A 21,887-nucleotide genomic window follows, 5' to 3' on the forward strand; every position below is an offset into this window, starting at 1 on the left:
AGTGGGACGGGGAAGCCTGGCCACCAAGCCAAAAGCTTCCTGCGAAGGGAGGCGATGCGGAATGTGTTACTGAAAGGGCTGCGGTCCAAGCCTTCCTTAGCAGGGAAGCCGATGCAAACTTCTCAAAGCTCAGCAACTTCCTGACCAGCTTTCAATCCTCCATTCTGCCAAGGCAGCTTTCCAGGCCTGCTCACCTGCCATGAACTCTGCTCTGAAAGCTTTCCAAGATTCCCCAGGGCAGATGCATTATGATGTGGCTCTTGACGGTCCTCATTAAAAGCGTTGGCTGCTCTGCTTTGGAATGTCCAGTCAGCAAGAGCTGCCAGTGGGGGGGGGGAGGAGAAAGGGGGAGCTCAGGGCAGCCTCATTTTGAGAGAGGCCCCCCAAGTGCATGGACGTGGGAGTTGGCCCCTGGCATGGCATTTGTTGCAGCCCTGACACTTGCACCCCCCCCCCCGTCCCACATGCCATGTTGGACTTTGATGTTAAATATCCATATACACCCTTCCTTGTTGCAACCTTGAGTGAAGCGTTGCTTGTTAGCACTCCCAGGAATGTCATTATGCAGAGGAGAGAGGCCTCCATAGCTTGTCTGTTTAACAGAAGCTGTTCCCCGGTTCTGGGCAGATCTCTCTTGTGAGTGCGGTGGGGAAGCTACAGAGCTGCATCCACCCAGCGGAGCCAAAATCCAGTCCTTTAACCTACTTCCATGCCAAGACTTTGGCCTGGAACATGCAAAGCAATAACGAAACGTCTCTTGAGCATGTGCAGGGTGGCTTTCTCCCAGCAACCTTGGCGGCATGCAAATCTTTTTGAGTTGAGGATTCCAGGGAGTTGGCGGTTTTGACCTTCCCTGTAGTTCCTCTTGTTTGGGGAAATCAATGCTGGGCACTTGCTTTTAAATCTTTCTTCCTGTAGAGACAATCCCAGGAGGCCTGGCTCTCCCCCTAGTTGGCTGCACAGCCCCCCAAACTCTGCCCATGCCTCTGTTGCATAGGTGTTGCTTCCTTCCCAAGGGAAATCAGGAGGTCTGGTCTCCCAGCTCTTGTCTGCACCCTGCTGAGCCCTCTTTTCTTGATTTAGGACTCATAACATCCTTCATCTCCCCCCTAGTCCTTCTCTTAGATCAGAGTTTCCCAAACTTTGGTCTTCAGCTTTTTGGGGGGCTACAACTGCATCATCCCTAGCTAGCAGGACCAGTGGTCAGGGATGATAGGAATTGGGGGTGTAGGAAGGAGGCTGTGGCCCACCCCAGGTGTCATCCTTGAGGGGGGGTGACAAAATGGCACACTGTGAGGGGCAGCACTTACCACAGGGCCTGGCCTGCAGCAGGCCTGAGCCACGCATCTCTCCTGGGAGTGGCTTGGGGCCCCACGCTGCCCAAAACAACAGCGTGGGGCTTTCATCCACCAAGCAGACTCCGTGGACAGCTCCCCACACTGCCCCCCTGGGCGGCTCGCCCTGCCCCCACCGCTCTAGGTACCGGAGCAGCTAGCTACGCCCCGATGGGAATTGTAGTCCAAATACAACTGGAGACCCAAGTTTGGGAAACCCTGTTCTAGATCATTGAGAGCCCCGTTCTCTAGCAGTGCTTGCTTGTTGTCCAAGGAGCTGTCAGGTTCTGTGCGAAGGACTGAGCAACCCCACATAGCCCTGCCTGGTTATTCCCTGCTTGTCCACTCCAAATCCATTGTCCCGAGTTTCTCAAGTTCCCTCCATCCATCCTGACTCCCCTTCCTTCCTCTTCTCCCCACTTCCTCTGTCTCTTTTCTCCTCCCCTCCCACTCCCACCCCAACAGTTCTCTGGAGGCTCTAGCCGCACCATGGAGCCAGAGGACACGGCAGCTCCTGCCATCTGGAAGCAGAGCCTACGGAAGACCAGCAGCTTTGGGGTGCTGCAGGATGCAAAGCTGGAGGAGGAGGCGGCTGCCAAGGAGGGCAGTGGCATCAAGCGGTCGGCATCCAGCCCCAGGCTTGATACAGAGGAAAAGGTAAGCTGTGCCGTTACAATACCTGAGTGAGTAACTTTGGGGGGGGGGCAGCATTTCAATTCAGCTTGGCAGCGTTGGATTGGAGCAGAAGCAAGGATCTTTCCATTTGCTATGATGGGGCAGTGAGAAGAGGGTTGCACTTTAAGGCTCTGCTAGGTGCAATTAAGATTCATTCTGTTTCTTTCCACCAGTTGGCCTCCTAAGCAGTTTATGGTTTGGGTTGTTTTTCTTTTAAGGCTGAGATTAGATTTAAAACAGTGTCAAGTCAGATAAGAAGGAAACCAGCAACAGACAAAACAGTGCAGCAGACAGCAACTGAAAATTACCAAGCAGTCTCGGATTGTATCTCATCTGGCAGATTGGGAAAGCACGACAAGACTTACCCGGGTGCCTAAAAATGGCAGAATATGTAACAGGCAGATGTTTGGGGAGCACATTTCATCATCAGGACAGGGGTGGGGGCACCCAGAGCAGGGCACCTGCCAGCAACCTCAGTGCACACACAGGTGCATACAGGAGAATTTCTATTTGTACATTGCGTATCCCTAGCAACATATTGTGATACAGCCAGGCTTGTGTGCATTCCATTTGCTTTCTCTCACTTGGAATTTAGCTTTTGGTGTTCATTTTCTTAATGTTTAAAAATAGTAAGCTGCTAGCCCTTAGGGCTGCACAGGTATTCTTCAAGCATTTTGGAGAAACCACAGCTGGAGGAGGGCAGGTGGGTCTTCCAGAGATCCGAAGGCGGAGTCTTCTGCATAGGACACCCTGCCACTCCCCACCGCTAACAGAAGCAGTATTAAGTTACAGGAAGCAAGCAAATAAGTAGAAACCATAAGCCAGGGGTATAGCATATGCGTTTGCATGTGGAGAGTTCACTCTCTTAGCATCTCTGCTTGGATAAATGGATCTTGGGAAGCAGAGCTTGGAAAGTCCTTTGTCTTGAGGCGTTGGAAAGTCTCTGCCAATGAGAGGAGAAGATACGGACTAGAAGGACCAATGACTTGGCAGCCTCATTGGCTCACCTTTATGCAGGACCCCTCATTCCAGCTGGGTGGCTTCTCAAAAGGGGATTTCAAGGTGTGTGGGGTTCTGCCATGAGTGTAGCCTCTTCTTTGCCCTCTTTCTTTCTTTCTTTCTCTCTCTCTCCCTCCTTCCTCCCCTCTCCTCCTGACCCCAACCCATCACTGCCTGTTACACCTGCAGCAAGACATCCGGGAGCTCTTACGGAAGTGGAACAAGAACCCCATTGGCCCAGGGTTAGCCAATAGGAGCACAGCTTCTGAGCCAGCGGGTGATGCGGTAGGAGCCTCTGCCCATTAGAGGGTGTGGCTGATTACCTTGCTTGCTTGCTAGACAGCTTGTTGCATTGGGGGGGGGGGTTAGGCGTGTGGGGCTTAGCTTGAGAGCCATGGGTTTGTGCGGGAGGGAATTCCCTTGGGCAGCGAACCCCCCTACCAGGGTCACTGGGGGACAAGAAAAATCTTATCCGGAGTGTCCTTTTCCGTTCCGCCCTTTGGTGTGGTTTTCCTCTTTGCCCTCTGCCCTCGCTCCCTTGTTTCTTTGACCTTTCTCTTGTCTCTGCCAAACTACTCATAAGCGTCGCTGCCGTGTTAGGCATCGGGCTCAGCGCTGCTCTCTGGTAGAGCAGTGCCTCTGGTATCCATCAAGAGAGTCACGAAGCATCGCTTAAGACAGCCAGAGCTTGTGGTATCTGGCCAAAAGCACAGTCCAAGCTTCCCAGGTCTCCAGCTGGCCTCTGAGATGCTCCCCCTCCTGGGCAGAACGTGAATTCACAGTGTTAACAGTAACAGCACATGGGATTCCCCATTTCCCCCCTTTTTACAGAGCAAAGAGCCACGCCTGGCCCGCGTAACTCCGACCCCAACTCGGCGGATATTTGCCCTCCCAGACACGGAGCCCCATCGGGATCCCAGGCGAGCGTGAGTAATCGACCGGCGGCGAGCCAACATGTAGCACTTCGGATTCCAGATCGTTTTCAGGGAGACACTCCGGTGTGAAGCTCGCTGCACGACGGGATGGATCTTCCCTTTTGTTTCACCCTCACATGCTACCCTGAGCGTTAGAACGAAATGTGATGAAAAGGAACCAGCAGAGTTGGTAGCAAGGCATTCTGCCCTTGACTCTGGGGGAGTGCAAGAGGAATACAAGCCACATTCCTTTTTGTATTCCTCTCTGCGCTCTGGAGACAGGAGCGATGTCCAATCCCTTCCTGAACCTTTGGACGTCATTGGGCTTCCTGCTCCCATCAGCCCCAGCCAGCGTGGCAAGAAGCAGGGGATGATGGGAGTTGTAGTTCAGAGACCTCTGATGGGCTCTAGGTTGGGAGATATAAGATTAAACCATGGAAGCCTTGTTGCCAGGTCAGCTGGGATGAGCCTGGAGCTGGGTTCACCTCAGAGAGAAGTGTGGTATGAAGCAAGGCTCACTTGTAGAATCAAGACAGATAGGAGGGGAGCCGGGGAGCCTCCGGGAATTGCTGCTGCCTGGCCTTCCTGCAAGCTCCACTCACCTTACTGGTGGTTAAGAGCATGGGCCACGTTCCTTGGGTACTCAGCTTCTTGGGCGGATGTGAACTCTGTTGTCTGTCTTCAGCACGTCTTATCTTGCCTTTTCTGTATCTTGTTCTCATTCCCCTTTCACCATCTGTAATTTGGGGCTGCTGACAGTAGTGTCCAAAGTGACAATAGGTCTGAAGTGGATTTTAAGGGTGCTTAGGTTATTTAATTATTTCATGGAACACTCTTCCTAAAGTTTATCACTGAGCACAAATGGTTGGCAGCATAGACTTTGAAGGAGGAATTCTGAGACTGAGTCTCTTTAAATAGAAGTCGGGTTGCTTTGGGAATGTAGCTATGTCTTCCCTTGTCCATAAGACAGGATTAATTAAAGATTTGCCTTGCTGCACTGGTGGCGAATAAAATACTAACATTAAAAAGAATTTGTGCATCAGGCATGCTGTATGTAGCAATTTCAAAGGAGGACCAGCTAGTGAGGAAAAGCCTCTGCGGTCAATTCTAGGTGGTTTGTGGCTCATAGAAGCAAGAGCTTGTGACAAGGGTGGGGGTTTAACTCACAAGTTTGGGAGACCTCTGGGTCAAAGCAGGAGTTCTAGGTAACCATGGGGTTGTTGGGAGTGCAAGTGAAAGGCCTTTTCAGGGACCTCCTCTGAACACGCTCTCTTCCACGTGCTGTCTCTCTTTCTCCCTCTCTCCTGTCTCTCCTCCCTCCCTCCCCGCAGAAACTTAGAAGGTGGCCTTCAGATGAAGATAGACACAGCCCTTGCCCCACACCAGCCCCCTTCTTCCACTGCCATCAGCTCTGGCATGGATCCCCGGGACCGCCGAAGGTGAGGGTTGGTGGGGCCCGGGGCAGGCAGACTACGGAAAGCAATTAGGGTCACGATAGGCGGGCTCGTCTCTGTATCCAAGGAGCGGGGTTTCCTTGTTGATGTGGCACCAGCCAGTTCTCTGCTGCTTCTCTTATTTCTATATAACCTTTCCTTTTCTGTTGACTCTTCATCACTGTTACGATGGCAGCCGCATCTTGGTGCCCGGGGGGCGGGGTAGGGGGGAGCAGTGCTTGCTCACCAGCTGCTTTTGCTGCCTCTGATGTTGTAGAGTTGGGAGGGGGCTAAGGGTCATCTAGTCCAACCCCCTACAGTACAGGAATCTCAACACATGCCCCCCCCATCCAATTTGAAACCATACCAGTCCCTGATTCTTGCAATCGTGCTAGCAGTGCATGGGGTGTTAGGGGAGGGGTAATATCTCTGGTGGGGGGACACGTTATGCTCCTTCGGGGGTAGTTTGTCCCCCTTTAGTCCCCACCCTGCACTCTGCTCTCACTGTGTGGCTCCTAGAAGCTAGGAGTGAGCTTATCTATGAGGCATCTGACCTGTCTCAGAGCGTTCTGTGCCCAGTTAGGCAGGCTGAAGAGGGCATCAGAGGGAGGGCAGGCTTGCATTTTCCCACTCCACAGTCAAGAAGGTGGGAGGAAACTACCAGGGTAGGCAAAGGGACATGCCTAGCATTGCAGTCTTACCTCGGAAGTCGAATGGTACACGTTCCAGAAGTCTGTACAACTTCCAAAATGTTCGGAAACCAAAGCGCAGCTTCTGATTGTCTGCAGGAAACTCCTGCAGCCAATCGGAAGCCGCGGAACCCGTTTTGGACATTTGGATTCCAAATAACATTTGCAAACCAGAACACTCACTTCCAGGTTTGCAGCATTTGGGAGCCAAAATGTCCGAGTGCCAAGGCATTCAGGATCCAAAGTATGACTGTAGTAGTAGTAATAAATTTATCATTTGTACCCTACCCATCTAACTGAGTTGCCCCAGCCACTCTAGGTGGCTTCCAGCTTATAAGAAACGTAGTAAAACGTTAAACCTTAAACAGCTTCCCTATAAAGGGCTGCCTTCAGAGGTTTCCTAAATTTTATATAATTTACCCATCTCCTTAACATCTGATGGGAGGGCGTTCCCCACAGTGGGTGCCACTACCGAGAAGGCCCTCTGCCTGGTTGCATAGTGCTTCCTTCCCATTACTGAAGCAACCAGCCAGGGTGCAGGCTCTGAGGTGGTTGGCAAGAAAGGGGAGGCCCCTGGAGCAACGGAAAGGGCACAAAGAGAAAGCCTTGTAAATAGTGCCCAAACCCTCCATTCCTCTGCCAGGTCGTACCAGACGCCCGTGCGGGATGAAGAGTCGGAGTCCCAGAGGAAGGCCCGTTCGAGGCTCATGAGGCAGTCCAGGCGTTCCACACAGGTAGGTGCTGGTGCAGGTCATGGGGGTTCAAGCGTGGAGGGTACCGCTAAGCAGACCAGAAGAGGGGAATGTCAGGCATAAGGGAATGCGCTTGCCTGGCCTAGCTCAGAGACTTAGCAAGGAACTCTTGCTGTGTAGTGCCAGCATCAGCCTCTAGGTGGCGGGGCGGTTCTCTGTTTGGCACATGGCTTTCATGTGCCTTCCCTTCTCTTCTCACTTCAAGGGTGTCACCCTCACGGATCTGAAGGAGGCTGAGAAGACCATGGGCCGGGCTGGGGACTCCAGAGCAGCCCCGGAGCAGCGAAATAAGGAGGACGAGAAGCATGACAAAGATGGAGAGCAGCAGTCCCAGGAGACTACGGTAGAGATGGCAGGAGGCACAGGGGCTCTGGTGGGGTGGAGGACGTGGTAGCCAAGCCAATGGAGGAACTTCTGGCATGCTCAGAGGGAACCATAATAGGTGAATCTATTCCGAGGCTATTGCTCTGATCTCAGGTGATTAGAATTGTTACCTGCCTTTTCAGGATACAGATCTTCCCAATACAGGTAAAATCAAGCTAGCTCATGGCAGGCTGTGTGCAGTATCTGCTTCCAGCCTTCATGACAGGTGCTGGGTTATTTGTATCCATCAGACTGCATAGTGTGGGTTCTTCGTCTGCCCTGGGTTGGGTGAGAGCCTGCTGTGTTTTTGCACATCTCATGGTGCAGTGGCGCCCATCACCCAGTCTGTTTCACTCATTCCTTGCTTTCGTTTGGCCCTCTGCAAACTGCTGCCCTGTTCCCTTGCGCCAGCGTGCAGCCTATGTGTAATCTATCTCCCTTCTTGCTTTTTCCCTGATCCTAACCCTGCTGCCTCATGCAGGACTCTTCTAGGAGATTCCGGCTTCCGAGTTCAGAAGGTTCTTCGGTTTATACTGTGAATCCGTTAGTGGTGAATTCGCAGCCCAGAAAAGGTAACAACTTTTGCGCCCTCTTTCCCTTTCTGTTTTTCAACTCCCTCATTTGGCATGTTTAGCTTGGGGCCTGTAGGAACTCCTGTACTACTGCAACTTTCTTTTAAACCTTCCACAATCTCTCCTGAGCTCCACTGCTGATATTATAACATATTCAGTCTATTTGCATGCAAGGACCTCAGCTCAGCTGTGTGTCTTTTTCTGTCCGCACTGCAGTCTCAGAAGCCGAGGATACCAGCTCAGAGGCAGATTCGGATCTACGGAACAGACTCGCCATCAGGGACCGCAGGAAAGGCCGACGGCTCGTCTCCGGACTGGGAGGGAACTCAGAGGTGAATGCGGCAGCAGACTTGGTCGGGGCTGTTACGCTGAAAGGAGGGCAGAGTTTCAGGACCATCTGTGCAGGGCTCTGTGCCGTTCTGTTGTCGAGAACTCGGCAGCTGCCTTTACTAGCACCCAAGTTGTCTGCAGAGGCAATTTAGGGGAGAGACCTTAAACCCACCCAACTTCTCCCCCCCCCCTCCTTTAGGGTGAGGATGATGAAGACAGCGAGCAAGTCAACAATGAAGATCCATCAGGACATGGCAGGTAGATTCCTCTTTGGGATCCAGCATTTCAAGCTGGGTTGTGGAGATGGGCCTTAGGGGTAGGTTGACTCACAGATTCTGCCTGCTGCTGCTTCTCAGTACTCATGCCATTCATATTGTAGAAAGACATGAATCCTGGCCTCAAGAGGATGGTGGGGGTTTTTTAACGGTGAACCCAAAATAGTGCAAGATCCAAAAGTTTTAATATGCAAAACACGACACGTGGTTTTGCTGATGTGCCCAATCCTCATGCCTTAACTTTCAGACCATTATTAAAAATATATACTGCCCACCTGGATTGCAGTGTGAGGAGCCACCCGAGGGGTGACCTCCCATAATATTGGTCCCCCTTTTCTTTTTCAGCGAACACCTAAACAGCGTCCTGTCAAACCGGACAGCTCCCTACAGCTGCCAGAGACAGAACAGCAATTTGGGCTGCAAAGAGGAACCTGATCACTATTACAAGAAAGTTAGTTGTTTTGTTTGTTTTCATTTCAGGCATTTATTCCCCATCCTCTAGGCAAAAAGAGTCTTGGGGCAACTTACAGAAATCAGTACTAAGATTTCTTAAAAGGTCATGACACGCAAGGAAAAAGGAATGGGAGGGAGGAGGAAGCACAAGTTCACAAGTTATATATCAACTCACATGATTGGAAGTTGGGGCTCCTGGGTTGAAGGGATATGGGTGGGAAAGGGATTCATAGGGATCTCAGTACCTTATTTGGTTTATTTTACCGTGTGTGTGTGTGTGTGTGTGTGTGTGACCCTAAGCTGTATGAAGATCTCGTGATCGAGAATGAAAAACTGAAGGAGCAGCTACAAGAAGCACAGCTACAGCTGACGCAGATCAAGCTGGAGCTGGAAAGAGTGACCCAGGTAAGGAACAGGGCAGAGCAGAAGCTTCTCGGTTGGGTGGCAGCTGGGCTGGGACATGAACAGCAACAGGCAGCTCTGCGATGGATGTGGTGTGTTTTATATATACCTGGTTTCCATGCATACCTATTGAGATACAGCGTTATTGAGATAAGGGGTGTGTTGAATTTTCCAGCTTTCAAATCCCAACAGTGAGGGGTGCTAAAAAGTTGTAACATGACCTGGGAATTCAAAAGACATTTTAATATAATTTAGTTTTGCTTGGTAAGTAAAATGTGTGTAAAATGCCATATAAATCATTAAAAAATGATTGCCAAGTACTTGGAAGTTGTTATTATTATTATCATCATTATTAATGTAGCATTACCTGACATTTTCAGAAGGTAAAATTTAAATTCTTTGGTTTCCTGAAAGCAGTTTATGTGCTCCTTCATCCCGTGCCACCCCTCGCCCCCCATTTTTAGCACAGTCTTTGAAGGGGGTAGAATTTTCATTTAATACAGGCATCCGCAAACTTGGCCCTCCAGATGTTTTGAGACTACAACTCCCATCATCCCTAGCTAACAGGACCAGTGGTCAGGGATGATGGGAATTGTAGTCCCAAAACATCTGGAGGGCCAAGATTGGGGGTGCCTGATTTAACAGAAAAACAAACCCCCTCTCCCCCTCAAAGGTTGGGGGTTTCATTGTGTTGGGTGCCCTACGTTGTGTGTTTTGTTTCGTTGTTCACCCACAGAGGCAGGAGCGTTTCGCCGAGCGGCCGGCTCTCCTAGAGCTAGAGAGATTTGTAAGTACCTATTTTTGCCTCTCTCTTTTTCTTCCCTTGCCATGTATGAAGGATTCTGCTGCTTCAAACGAACTGAATTGCAAGACTTGTTTGATGCCTCCTGCTGGAGAAGCCTGGGAACGAGCCCAGCTCTTTGATAGTCACAGGAAGGGATACTATACTAGAGTGAATCCCTCTGCTGCCTCCTGTGGGCCCGGAGGGGTTATCCTTTCGTTCTTTAGCAGAGTGGGGGGGGGGTAGATGCAGGTGTACCCCAGGGGTTTCTGAGATTCTTATAAAGTATGCTTTGGTTTGTCGACCTTGGTCTTACCCAGCCAGATGCTTCTTATGATCTTAAGCAAGAGTGTGTGTTCAGGATCACTTAAGAGTAGGCTAGTTACTGCTAATCTGTAAAGAGCTTCGTAAAGCTAACGCACACACAGTACAGACTGGTCAGACTGGCAAAAATGTATAAAAACTGTAGTGATGTCTGTTGGAGATGCAACAATGGGGCAGGAACCTTTCTACATATGTGGTGGGAGTGTAAAAAGATAGTGGGATTCTGGGGAAATATCTATAACAAACTGAAAAAGATGTTTCGATTTTCATTTGGGGGAAAAAACCAGAATCCTTTCTCTTAGGTATCATGTCAGAGGAAATAAAAAGAACTGTCAGACCAATATTTATGTTTGCAACTATGACGGCAAGGTTATTGATTGCCAAAAATTGGAAAAGTAGCAGCGTCCCAACTAAAACAGACTGGTTATCTAAAATGATGGAATACTTCCATATTGCCGAACTAACAGAGAGGGTAAGAGGAGATATGGTACAAAAAGTGAATAAGGAGTGGGCTATCTTTAAGGAATACATCAAATTTTATGTAGAATTTCTGACAGATATTGAGTGAATCCAGAAAATGATTAGAGCGAAAGGAGAGTAAAGTCAATATAGAAGAAGACATTAAAGAAATAATGAAATGCGTTTAAGCTAGTTGGAAAAACAAAGTAGCGTAATAAGAACGGCTGGAAGTCAAGTCACTTGGTGGGTGTCCGTGTGGGGTAGGTGTGTAGATACGTTGATATGTACAGTATAGGTAGGTATTATATAGAGTAATGTAGGTATGTTTTATGTTATGAAAATAAGGTAGTGTGTTGTGTATGTGTATTGTGTAAATGTATATGTATGTGTTTTATATGTTAATAAATTTTATATTAAAAAATATAAAATAACGCACACACATAGGTGGCATTTTAGGACACACAAGACTGAAGTCAGCCCACTTCTGCCCTGAAGGGACTGGGTTTTCCTAAATACATTCTTGGAGCTCCCCTGCCCCTTTCCCATTATCCTCACCTTTCCCTCTTCTCCCTCCAGGAACGCCGAGCTTTGGAGAGGAAAGCAGCAGAGCTAGAGGAAGAATTGAAGGTAATTCCCACCTGGTTGGATGAGCCGTCAGGTCCCATCCTGGAGTTTGACGGAGAGAAGCTGCGGCCGGGGAGGGTGGGGGTGGAGGATTTTACCAGGTGGTGCAGGTTTCGTCTAACTCGTCTTCTCTCTTGCAGGCTCTTTCGGATTTGAAGGCAGACAACCAGCGTCTCAAAGACGAAAACGCCGCTCTAATCCGTGTGATCAGCAAACTCTCCAAGTGACCGCCGCTGCCACCGCCCCGACTCCTCTCCCCCCCCCCCCGAGGGGGGATGCAGGGGCCTTATTCTGCACCCCACCTCCTTGTGTACCAGATCCTCAATCGGAACAGGAGACATAACGCAAGGCTAGGGGTGGCCAACTCCCTCTTCACCACTCAAAACACTCCAAACGTGGGGGATTCTGAGCCTCAGCCAATCAGACACCCATCATCCATTGTTTTACACAGAGGGGCCAAGTTTTTCTCACCAGATGTGATGTCTCCAGCCCAATGATGTCCTCCCCATCCCCTCTTCCCCCCCCCCACCCTCCCTCCTCCTCTCCAGAGACAGTATTTATTTTGTGGCTTCCTTTTAAAAGTGATGCTATTTGCTTGTTGCTTTTCCTTTAACGAACAAAGGGAGAGGGAATGATGGGAGCCAGTCTTTCTGGGGGCTCAAGAGGAGCGAGGGGGCTTTGATGTCGTTCTCCTGACAGCAGGCAAATAAGAGTTTGCTCTACAGGTTGGGAAGTTTTTTGAGGCTGTGGGCAAAGTCGAGTTAACGGGGGTCCCCTGTTAACCGGCAGGATATCTATCTTGAGTCATCGGTGTTGCCCGTAGCTGTGGCCCCATAGCTCTGCAGCTCAGGAGGACCGGGTGGCAGGACCCAGTCCAAGCACCCACTCACATCCTGCCGAAACAAACCAGTGCATTTGACAATTGGGTTAGTTCTCCCAAGAGGGCAGCAGAGTTAAAGGTGGCAGCCAAGTTTTAGAGCCGAGGCTGGCAGCTGGCCTGGAAGTCGGAGAACTTGAGCAGACGAGTTTAAAAATGGGATGTGGTAGCCCTTGGTGTGGGTGGGTGGGTGGGTGTATGTGCATGTACGAGAGTGAGAAAGAGAAGCGCCTTAGCACTGTTTAATCAGCGGGGAATTGTGGGTAACGGTTGGGGGTTTTTTATGGTCTTTTGGGGTTGGCTGCCACTCTCTAGAGCCAGACGGACAGGAGAGTTCTGTGGTGGCATTAATTTAGGAGCCAAGATAGTATTGCCTGTGAAGATGAGGCTATTAAGTGCCATAGCTTGGGGTTGGGGGAGTCAGCTGCAGGGGTGGGGCTACATGGGGAGGGTCTTGATCTCTGCTCCTGTTCTTCGCTTCCCTCAGCATCTCGATTTTTCAGGTGCGAGTGTGGCTTGGTCCCTTCTTGGAACCTCCAGCGTCCTATAGCATCCAGCCTGGCTCTGAAGGATGCTTCTAGTATTCCCTTGCCTGAAGGATCAGGGAATCCCAGGGAAACGGTCTCATTCCCCTTCCCGCTGTCTGGACAGTGCCCCCCTCCCCACAGCCTTCTGCCAATGCCCAGTCCCGCTGTGATGATCTCCTGGACGTCTGTAACCCTGGGCTGTGCAATGAATAGCATTGGCCATATAAGTCCACATTTGTCATTGTTCCATTTGCCAGCTACTCCACTCCTCCTCCTCCTCTTCCAGGACCTGTGCCTCCTTGACCTCTCGTATTCCGGTTTGTTGGATTCTGCCGCCGCCGCTTTCCTAGAGGATGCATTGGGGTGGGGGGGTGTCCATTTACACGGCTCTCCTCCATCCCTCTTCCTGCACGCACACAATCAAATATTTTCAATGTTAAAACTGAGGGCTAGAAGTACTTCCAAGTGAAACTGAGGGCTAGAAGTAATTCCAAGAGAAACGGGTCCAAAGTACTACCCTGAAAATCCTGTCTGTGTGTGTGTGTGTTGTTTTTTTCCTGCGCTATCATGAGCCAAGATTTCCTCCGCCAAAATAAATAAGTCCCTCCTTTTCTACCATGTCACCCCTTTCTCTTTTCTTCGCCCACCCCTTTTTATTTTTATTTTTTTTCCTCTCTCTCTCCACCTGCCCTGATCTGTGAACTCCCCCTCCCCAAACATATCTGTACATAACAGAAGTATTTTCTATATGGTTGCATCGCCAAGAGAAAAAAAACAAGAAGAAAAAATGCAGAAAAACTTAAATGTGCAATATCGCATGAGTATTTTTTTTCCAAAGAAGTCTCTATATTGTACTTGTTTATTCAGCAGCTCAGCTGCATATGTTTTAAAGAACAGGGAATTGAAATTACCGTGTTGAATATAATTAAAAATAAAAAAGATTGCTCCTTAGATGTGTTCGTTTCTTTTAACATGTTAATGTACCTGGTTTTGGTTGGTATAGTGCGGCCTTCCTCAACCTGCTGCCTTTCAAATGTTGGGATTACGATTCTATCAGCCCCAACCAGCACAATGGGAATTGTAGTCCAGGATTTCTGGAAGGCTGTTTTAGTGGATAGTGCGTGTTGGATTTGGTTCTAATTCTTCCTTAAGCCCTAACCCTTCAAGCAGTCACTATCCACACATAGCCACCTGGTAGAAAAGGGCTTGTTTAATGAGTTTTTAATGGATCGTTAACTTTACAGGGATTGTGGGTTCAACAAACCCAGATAGATGTGTCAATGACTCTTCACTGTGTTGGCTAAATAGAGCCAGCTCCATTCAAAAGACTGGATGTTGCTGGATCCCAGTTGCTGTGGAGCAACAGTAATAGTAATAATAATAATTTATTATTTGTACCCTGACTAGTAGCGGAGGGCTGTTTCTTGTGCCCTGCCTCGGCTTTCCAGAGTCATCTGATTGGCTGCTGTGCAAAACGGGATGCCGGACTAGATAGACCTTCGGTCTGATCCCTCTGTTTTTTTTTATTGATAAATGCATGGCTATACAAGGGGCTCCACGTCAGAAGGCATAAATACAGGACCTTATTGCAATTATTAGCACCGGTACCTGAATCAACACTTTATGCTCATGCAGGTGTGCTCTTTTGGAAAACCCTGGCTGAAACGGCCTGCCGACTTTGGAAAACCCAGGTGTCCTGGCTCTGACCTAGAATACCTGAGTCAGTTTGTGTTGGCTGGGCCTGTCTGCTCTCGCTTGCTCAGCTACACCTGTTTCCTCCTTTGCAGTTGGCCTTGTCCCTCTAAATCACAGTTATTTCCAATTACAGGCTTCTTGCACAGATGTGGCTCAAGTCTCTTGTCTCACCCGGCCTCCTTGCTTTTGATCATTGCTCTCTCCCAAACTCAGACCAAAACGACACTTCTCACTGTGCCAAGACCTTTGCCACAGGATTGCGTAACTCTTGCTCCCGCACCCCCAGGACAAACAAAAGGTAGCTCTTCAGATTAGGTTCTTACGTCTGGGTGATTCAGGCTGTTCTTAAGCCTCCTTGGGCTAAAATTAGAGCTGGTCTCTGCCCCACCCTTCCTCCCCAGGCCAAATCTAACCTTCAGGAATGGTAAGGATGCTGTGGCAAGGTGTCACCCCTCGAGTAAGGGTGATCCATCGCATCTGGGCATCCCTCTAGGCAGGAAATGCGGTCCAAGCCGTCCCTCTTTGGCACCACCTCATAGTCTTGGCTTCTCCGATGCAAAGGACTAGAGCAGTGGTTCTCAATGTGAGGCACACGCCCCACAGGGGGGCAATTTGATTTTTAAGGGGCAATTCAAGAACCAGTTAACAGGGAACTTTTTGTATTTCTTACAGTTCTAGGGGCTTCCTATGCAGTATATAAATATATATTGTGACATACACATCTTTATTACATGTTTTGAAACTTCATTTGCCATTTTTTCATATCACTTCGTTTCTTCTTAACAATTTCTTCGTAATTTCTTCCTCAGTACTTCAACTGTCCTTTCGTTCTTCTCTTTCATGGCTGCCATGTTCTTTGGAAGCTTGTTTAAGACCAAGCTAATGTCCTTTTGGGATGTGGGTGGCGCTGTGGGTTAAACCACTGAGCCTCTTGGGCTTTCCACTCGGAAGGTTGGCAGTTTGAATCCCCACGATGGGGTGAGCTCCCGCCAACCTAGCAGTTCAAAGGCACGTCAAAGTGCAAGTAGATAAATAGGTACCGCTCCGGCAGGAAGGTAAACAGCGTTTCCGTGCACTGCTCTGGTTTGCCAGAAGCGGCTTAGTCATGCTGGCCACATAACCCAGAAGCTGTCTGTGGACAAACGCCAGCTCCCTCAGCCTATAGAGCGAGAGGAGCGCCACAACCCCAGAGTCGTCCGTGACTGGACCTAACAGTCAGGGGTCCCTTTACCTAAATGGCCTTTTAGGCTTCCTCCACATGAATAGGAGTTCACTTTATGAATAATAAAGAATTATATGTCACCGGGGAGGGAGGGAATCAGGATTTTAGAGGTACTCAGGTGGGGCATGGCCAAAAAAAGTTTGGGAACCACTGGACTAGAGGCAGGGTAGAGGTTTGGGGGTTGCCAACTTGCCCGGAGCCCTAATTTGTTTTCCACCTCTTTTCTAATACATTTGTTTTTAGACCACCTTTGTGATCTGTGACATTAGAGCTCCCACTAAAAATTTTTGACAGCTTGGTGGCGGGGGGGGGGGGAAGAGTCTCTTATGCTTCCCGCAACTCTGGTAATAGGGTTGTTGTCCTCCCCCGCCCCCATTCCGCATGCTTAGGTTTCTTCCTGTCTCAGGGTGGATCCTCTTTAAGACCCCCCCTCCCCTATGCCATGCTTTCATGATGTGGGAACGCTGGCTGTCCTGCAACTCTGACAAGTTGCATGTCAGGTTCATGGGAGCTGCATTTTTAAGGTATTAATCAGCATTAGTACATTAAAATGTATGGTGGTGTGTGTGTTTTTTTTTAAAAAGAACTTTATTGTTCTGCTTATGTGTTTCCTGTGCTATAGCAACCCCAGAGGCGTTAAAATGTACACAGCCAGTTTTGGTGGTTTATGAGGAAATGATTTCGCTCTGCAGCCCCACCTAGCAAGAGAGGCCTTGCTGCAGCCTTGCCTACTCGACTCCAGGGCCCCACAGACAGGGCTCCCATCTCCCAATAACAGTGGCTGCATCACACTAGTCAGTCAGGGGAAGGAACTGTAATTTTTCTTGCCAGGGAGCATGTTTTGGATGCAGAAGGCCCCAGGCTCAGTCCCTGCCTCTTGAAAGGAAGAGTAGAAGATATCCAGGCTTTTAGATTTGTGGCATCAACCTTTTTTAGGATTCCCTCTTGTTAAATATTAGACTGGCTGTTCTTTTCTCAGCTCCTGTTCACAACCTTTCTCTCCCAACAAGCCTTTTAAGTAGAGATTGTTCCCAGTCTGCATCCATACTGGAATGGGTGTGTGTGTGTGTGTGTGTGTGTGTAGCTTTCCATGTTTCAATTATTTTATTGCTTATGTGTTCGCTGCTCCTTTGGGAGTTAGGGCAGGATGTGAGTAAGCAATACTAATGATCACCCTTAAAAAAGAGAGAGACACCCCATAGCTGCTGCCCGTTAGAGTAGACATCACTGAACTAGATGGGCAAAGAGTGTGACCTGTTCTGAGGCAACCTCATGGATGTTGCTCTGTTACCTACAGTATAAAACATATCCCTGCCCATTTCACTCACGCCTGCGCCTCATTGACACATTTTACACATCACTTGGGAAGACAGGCAAACTAATACCAGTGTACTGGAAGAAGCAAAGATCACCAGTGTTGAAGTAATGATTCTTCAACTTTGTTGGACTGGTCATGTTGTGCGGATGCCTGGTTACCGTCTTCCAAAGCAACTACTCTATTCCGAACTTCAAAATGGAAAGCGTAATGCTGGTGGTCAACAAAATAGGTTTAAAGACTGTCTCAAGGCAATTTTTAAAAAATGCAGTATAAACACCAACAATTGGGAAGCACTTCCCTGCAAGCGCTCCATTTGGAGAACAGACTTTACCAAAGGTGTCATGGGCTTTGAAGACACTCGAACTCAGGACGCAAGGGAGAAACGTGCTAAGAGGAAGGCACGCTTGGCAAATCCACGCCGTGATCAGTTCTCGCCTGGAAACCAATGTCCCCACTGTGGAAGGACGTGTGGATCCAGAATTGGCCTCCACAGTCACTTACGGACTCCTTGTTAAAACCGTGTTTATGGAAGACAGTCTTACTCGGCTACAAGTGATTGGCAAAGAAGAAAACATCTCCCTGCCCTCTTCATTCATGCCTGCGTTTCATTGACAGCGGGTAAGAGACCCTACTGTAAATGAGTACACCAGGCTGGAAGTGGGAGCCTTGCAGTGTTGCGTAACAACTAAACAATGAGAGTGTGCGGTAGGAATGTCCTTTGATACTTTTTTTTATAGCCTGCGTTGTATTGACACCTGAAACTGGCTGGGTGGGGACACACCTGAGCTGCTACTGTTCCTGCTTCGTTCTGGATCTTTTCAAAAGGAGAACAGAGAGCATTCTTTTCCTCTGTGAACACACATAGAGAATAATTTCCTTACTTTGGTGGGTAGGGTAGCTGCTTCAGGCAGCTGTCATCCAAATGTTTATATCCTGCTTTATCTCTGCCGTTAAACTCAAGGGGGGGGCGTGTACAGGAGGCTCCCAGGGGTCTCCCACTGGCCGAACCCGAACCCATGTAGCTTCTGCCAGTGGCTGCCTCATGTACCCTCTGACCTTGGCACTTCATTGGTCTGTTCTGATGGGTCATTTCTGAAGCACACAAGAGGAAGTTGGTGTACATAGGAGGTTGCTGTATACTGAGTGAGGCCATCTAGCTCAGCATTATCGACAACTGACTGGCGGGTGCTCTCTGGAGTTTTAGCAGGGCCATTTAACCATTAAGCAAAATAAGCACGTGCTTAGGGCATCAAGGGAAGAGGGGCACCATAGACATTTCCCATTGCTGGATTTACCATGGACCATACGATGCAGCTGGAAAAAAAGGCTCTAACTATAAATGAAAATAATAATAATGTGTTACCTCGGAAGTCGAACGAAATCCGTTCTGGAAGTCCATTTGACTTCCAAAACATTCAGAAATCAAGGCGCGGCATCCAATTGGCTACACGAAGCTCCTGCAGCCAATCGGAAGCCATGGATGTTGTGTCGGACGTTCGGGTTCCAAAGAACGTTTGCAAACCGGAACACTCACTTCTGGGTTTGTGGTGTTCAGGAGCCAAAAGACGTTTGACTTCCAAGGTACAATTGTATACATTAATGATATACATTAATCTTGGGAATACAACAACGAAATGAGAATCTGGTAACTGGTAAACTGCCACTTGGTCCACTAAGGCTCATGTGTTTGTATTTTGAATTAGATAGATGGGGCACCAAATACTTTTTAAGTGCTTAGGGCAACTAAAGGTCTTAATCCAGCCCCGGGTTTTAGGCAGGGTCTATCCCAGCCCTGGGACACAGGTGGCGCTGTGGGTTAAACCACAGAGCCTAGGACTTGCCGATCAGAAGGTCGGCGGTTCAAATCCCCACGATAGGGTGAGCTCCCGTTGCTCGGTCCCAGCTCCTGCCCACCTAGCAGTTCGAAAGCACGTCAAAGTGCAAGTAGAGAAATAGGTACCGCTCCTGCAGGAAGGTAAACGGCATTTCCGTGCGCTGCTCTGGTTCGCCAGAAGTGGCTTAATCATGCTGGCCACATGACCCGGAAGCTGTACACCGGCTCCCTTGGCCAATAAAGCGAGATGAGCACCGCAACCCCAGAGTCGGTCACGACTGGACCTAATGGTCAGGGGTCCCTTTACCTTTACCTTATCCCAGCCCTAACTGGAAGTGGCAGGGATTGAAACTGGAACCTTCTACATGCAAAGCACACAAGCACAGCCAGTGTTGGAAATCAACACAACCTGACACCCTTTTGATTACATGGATAGCAGGTTAGCTGGATAACCATTCAGCACAGCTATCTGCCTCGTCATGCACACACAGAGCTCAATTTAACTGACCTCGGCCAAGACATGATGTGTTCATGCAGAGCAAATTGTTCCAGGCGCCTTGAACAAGCAAGAACCATCACATGCTATAGCAGACCAAAACAAAAAAGATAACAAAAGTCTATAAATGCAAATGGAAGTTTATTGTCTAGGTTTCGGGAAACACCTGTAAAGCAGCTTGAGCCAATGAGGACTATACAAAGCTACCAGAAACCTAAGTGAATTTACCTCAAAAGTTACGAGCAAGTTTAGCAAAATATGGGTTACCAGAGAGAAATACTAAATAGGAGCTTCCATTAGGCCTAAATATAAGAAACTAGATTACATAGCTACCCCAGACATGTTATATAGACCATGCTCGTTTGAAAAAGGTCCTAAATTTTTGCCCTTCTCTGCAAAAATGCATTGGACAGCCAACACTTCCTTTAGAGCCCAGAAAGTTCCCCTTCCCCTTTGCTCCGCCCAACTTGACTTTGTTCCACTCCCCCAAATCAGTGTTGCCTTCAGTGTTAAAACCGGACAAAACTGAAATGCCTTTTCCCCTCAATTTTTTAAAATTTTATTTACAAAAGTATTTTTTATATATGCTACCAAAGCAAAACTTCAGGGTGGTGTATAACAATAAAACAAATGAAAGTAGCTAGCTGGGTTTGGGGAATTAAACAATGGCATAGGTCTGTTGCTGTGAAAGTCTTAGACATGCCTGAAAGTCAAAAGTGAGGGTGCCTCACTAATCTCTGCTGGAACCACAGAATGGGGCCAGTGGCATGAAATACCCAATACAGTACTTCTAGCAGAGACCAAGCAGGCCTCTGTAATGCAGGGGACAATTACCAGTATTCCTCCAGCTGATTTTCTCTTTCCATGGCTTGTGGCTTTTGCATATCATTTAGCTGTGGATTTTTAGAAGAGAGAAAAGGAATTTTGGACAGTTTTGAGGCCTGGTTGGGGGGGTGACTTCGGGCCTAGGTGGGGTCACCTGTCCTCACCTCCTTCATCGTAAACCCCTGCATATTTAAAAAAAACTAAACCATTCAGTATCCCATTATTACATCCATCAAAGCTTATTTGCACTGTTGAATTTATCTTAATGCTGCCAACCTTTTCAAGTGTACGCAATTTCCCCCCACATATTCAATAAACATTTTCTCTAAATGTATGTTCTTCTTTTTCTCTTATTCTGTATAAGTCTGCAAGCTGCGCATATTCCGTCAACTTAAGTTGCCATCCTTCTTTAGTTCATTTTCCATTTTGGGGCTTGTTTTCCATTTTGGGGCTAAAAAAACACTGGCCACATTAGTGGCATACATAAATAACCTTTTTTGACACCTGGGAATATCTGTCTGAATTATCCCCAACGAAAAGGACTCTGGTTGTTTTGGGAAAGTACTTTTAAACATTTTTTTCAATTCATTATGGATTATTTCCCAATACTCTTTTATCCTTTTGCAGGTCCACCAAAGATAAAAGGTCCTTAAGCTGCCTTGGACCCAAGTTGTTAAGGGCTCTGTACGGTGACATAAGAGCCTTGAACCATCTGAATTGATGGGCGTTCAACAAACACTGTAGATCCGTCATATATAATGAGCACATATGCAAGCGTTTTAGTGCATAGACACGTGCAAGGAAAATGACCACAGCTTCTCCCCAGCACGTACAATGCCTGCAAGCACGTTTTGAAGCATGCCCTCATTTCCCTCTTCCTCCAACCAGCTGACTCCAAAAAAAGCCCTGCCACTTTTTCCCCCTAGCAAAAGTTTCGTTTCAAATACAGGTTGGTGTGTGTGTTCCTGAGGCTTTTTTAAAAAAAGGCACCTGGTGAGTGAGTGCTACCTGCCCAGGTATGCAAGGGGTGTGGTTCAGCTGACAGGCTCGCTCTCATAGGGACTGGTAAGTCTCAAGCCACATCGGTAGTTTCTACTTGCCATGTCAGATGCCACCAGCTGGGTGCCCAAAGCAGAGATGGTTGAGAACTGAAGACAAGGACTGCTGCGTACAAGGTAAGTCTAAAAGTATAGTGGGAGCTTGCGGGGGGGAGAGGGGAAGGACAAGCAGGGAGCCTGGCTTCATGGGGATGGAGCCTAGTGAGTTGGTTGCACCGAGGGAACTTGGTCCTCAACTCTCTGGTGTAGAAAAAAAAAAGGCCTTGCTCAGTAGAGCAAGAAAGTTGGCTTTCTTCTGGCAAGGTAGATTTTTTTCTGAGAAGGGCAACATTTTGGACAAACAGAAGCACTTGATTTGCACCAGGGACCGTGCTGTGGCTCCTAAAATGGGAACCCTTTTATTTGGAAGAAACTCAGATATGGGTTTAACGTGGATCTTATCAGTTGCCAAAAAGAGATCACATTGTTTTTCTGGTGAGAGGGGGCTGGAAAGTAAGGGGGGGGGGAGGTCTCTTGCAAAGCATCCAGAACTTAAGTTGTGTTCATTGTGTTTCTTAGTAATTGACTAGAATACTGACCGGGCACTTAAATTTCCACAAATAAAAAGGGTAGAGACTTTGTTTTTAATTGAAAGTTGAACATCACGGGGAGACCTG

General features: G+C 48.4%; 2 protein-coding genes across 6 annotated transcripts in view; both read left to right on the forward strand.

The window, feature by feature from the left end:
• The window catches only part of PPP1R12C (protein phosphatase 1 regulatory subunit 12C), a 38,251-nt gene extending 24,517 nt beyond the window's left edge, over window positions 1-13,734 (forward strand). Inside the window, exons 10-23 of one of the 4 annotated variants that reach the window (XM_083707866.1) lie at window positions 1,800-1,991; window positions 3,198-3,293; window positions 3,840-3,934; window positions 5,254-5,361; window positions 6,688-6,778; window positions 7,002-7,139; window positions 7,641-7,731; window positions 7,948-8,063; window positions 8,261-8,319; window positions 8,682-8,787; window positions 9,090-9,194; window positions 9,928-9,978; window positions 11,332-11,382; window positions 11,520-13,734. In XM_083707866.1, the coding sequence (XP_083563992.1) occupies window positions 1,800-1,991; window positions 3,198-3,293; window positions 3,840-3,934; window positions 5,254-5,361; window positions 6,688-6,778; window positions 7,002-7,139; window positions 7,641-7,731; window positions 7,948-8,063; window positions 8,261-8,319; window positions 8,682-8,787; window positions 9,090-9,194; window positions 9,928-9,978; window positions 11,332-11,382; window positions 11,520-11,606 (1,386 nt within the window). In that variant the 3' untranslated portion in view covers window positions 11,607-13,734. The remainder of the gene's footprint in view (window positions 1-1,799; window positions 1,992-3,197; window positions 3,294-3,839; window positions 3,935-5,253; window positions 5,362-6,687; window positions 6,779-7,001; window positions 7,140-7,640; window positions 7,732-7,947; window positions 8,064-8,260; window positions 8,320-8,681; window positions 8,788-9,089; window positions 9,195-9,927; window positions 9,979-11,331; window positions 11,383-11,519) is intronic. The other 3 variants (XM_083707868.1, XM_083707867.1, XM_083707869.1) reach the window with 3 other exon arrangements.
• Window positions 13,735-21,192: 7,458 nt separating this feature from the next.
• Window positions 21,193-21,887, forward strand: part of EPS8L1 (EPS8 signaling adaptor L1) — a 35,530-nt gene continuing 34,835 nt past the window's right edge. For both annotated transcript variants that reach the window (XR_014557270.1, XM_083707883.1), the window contains exon 1: window positions 21,193-21,348. The gene's annotated coding sequence lies outside the window, so the exon portion shown is untranslated. The remainder of the gene's footprint in view (window positions 21,349-21,887) is intronic.

Source organism: Podarcis gaigeae, assembly GCF_964106915.1.
Source record: "Podarcis gaigeae genome assembly, chromosome: 13".
NCBI lineage: Eukaryota > Metazoa > Chordata > Lepidosauria > Squamata > Lacertidae > Podarcis > Podarcis gaigeae.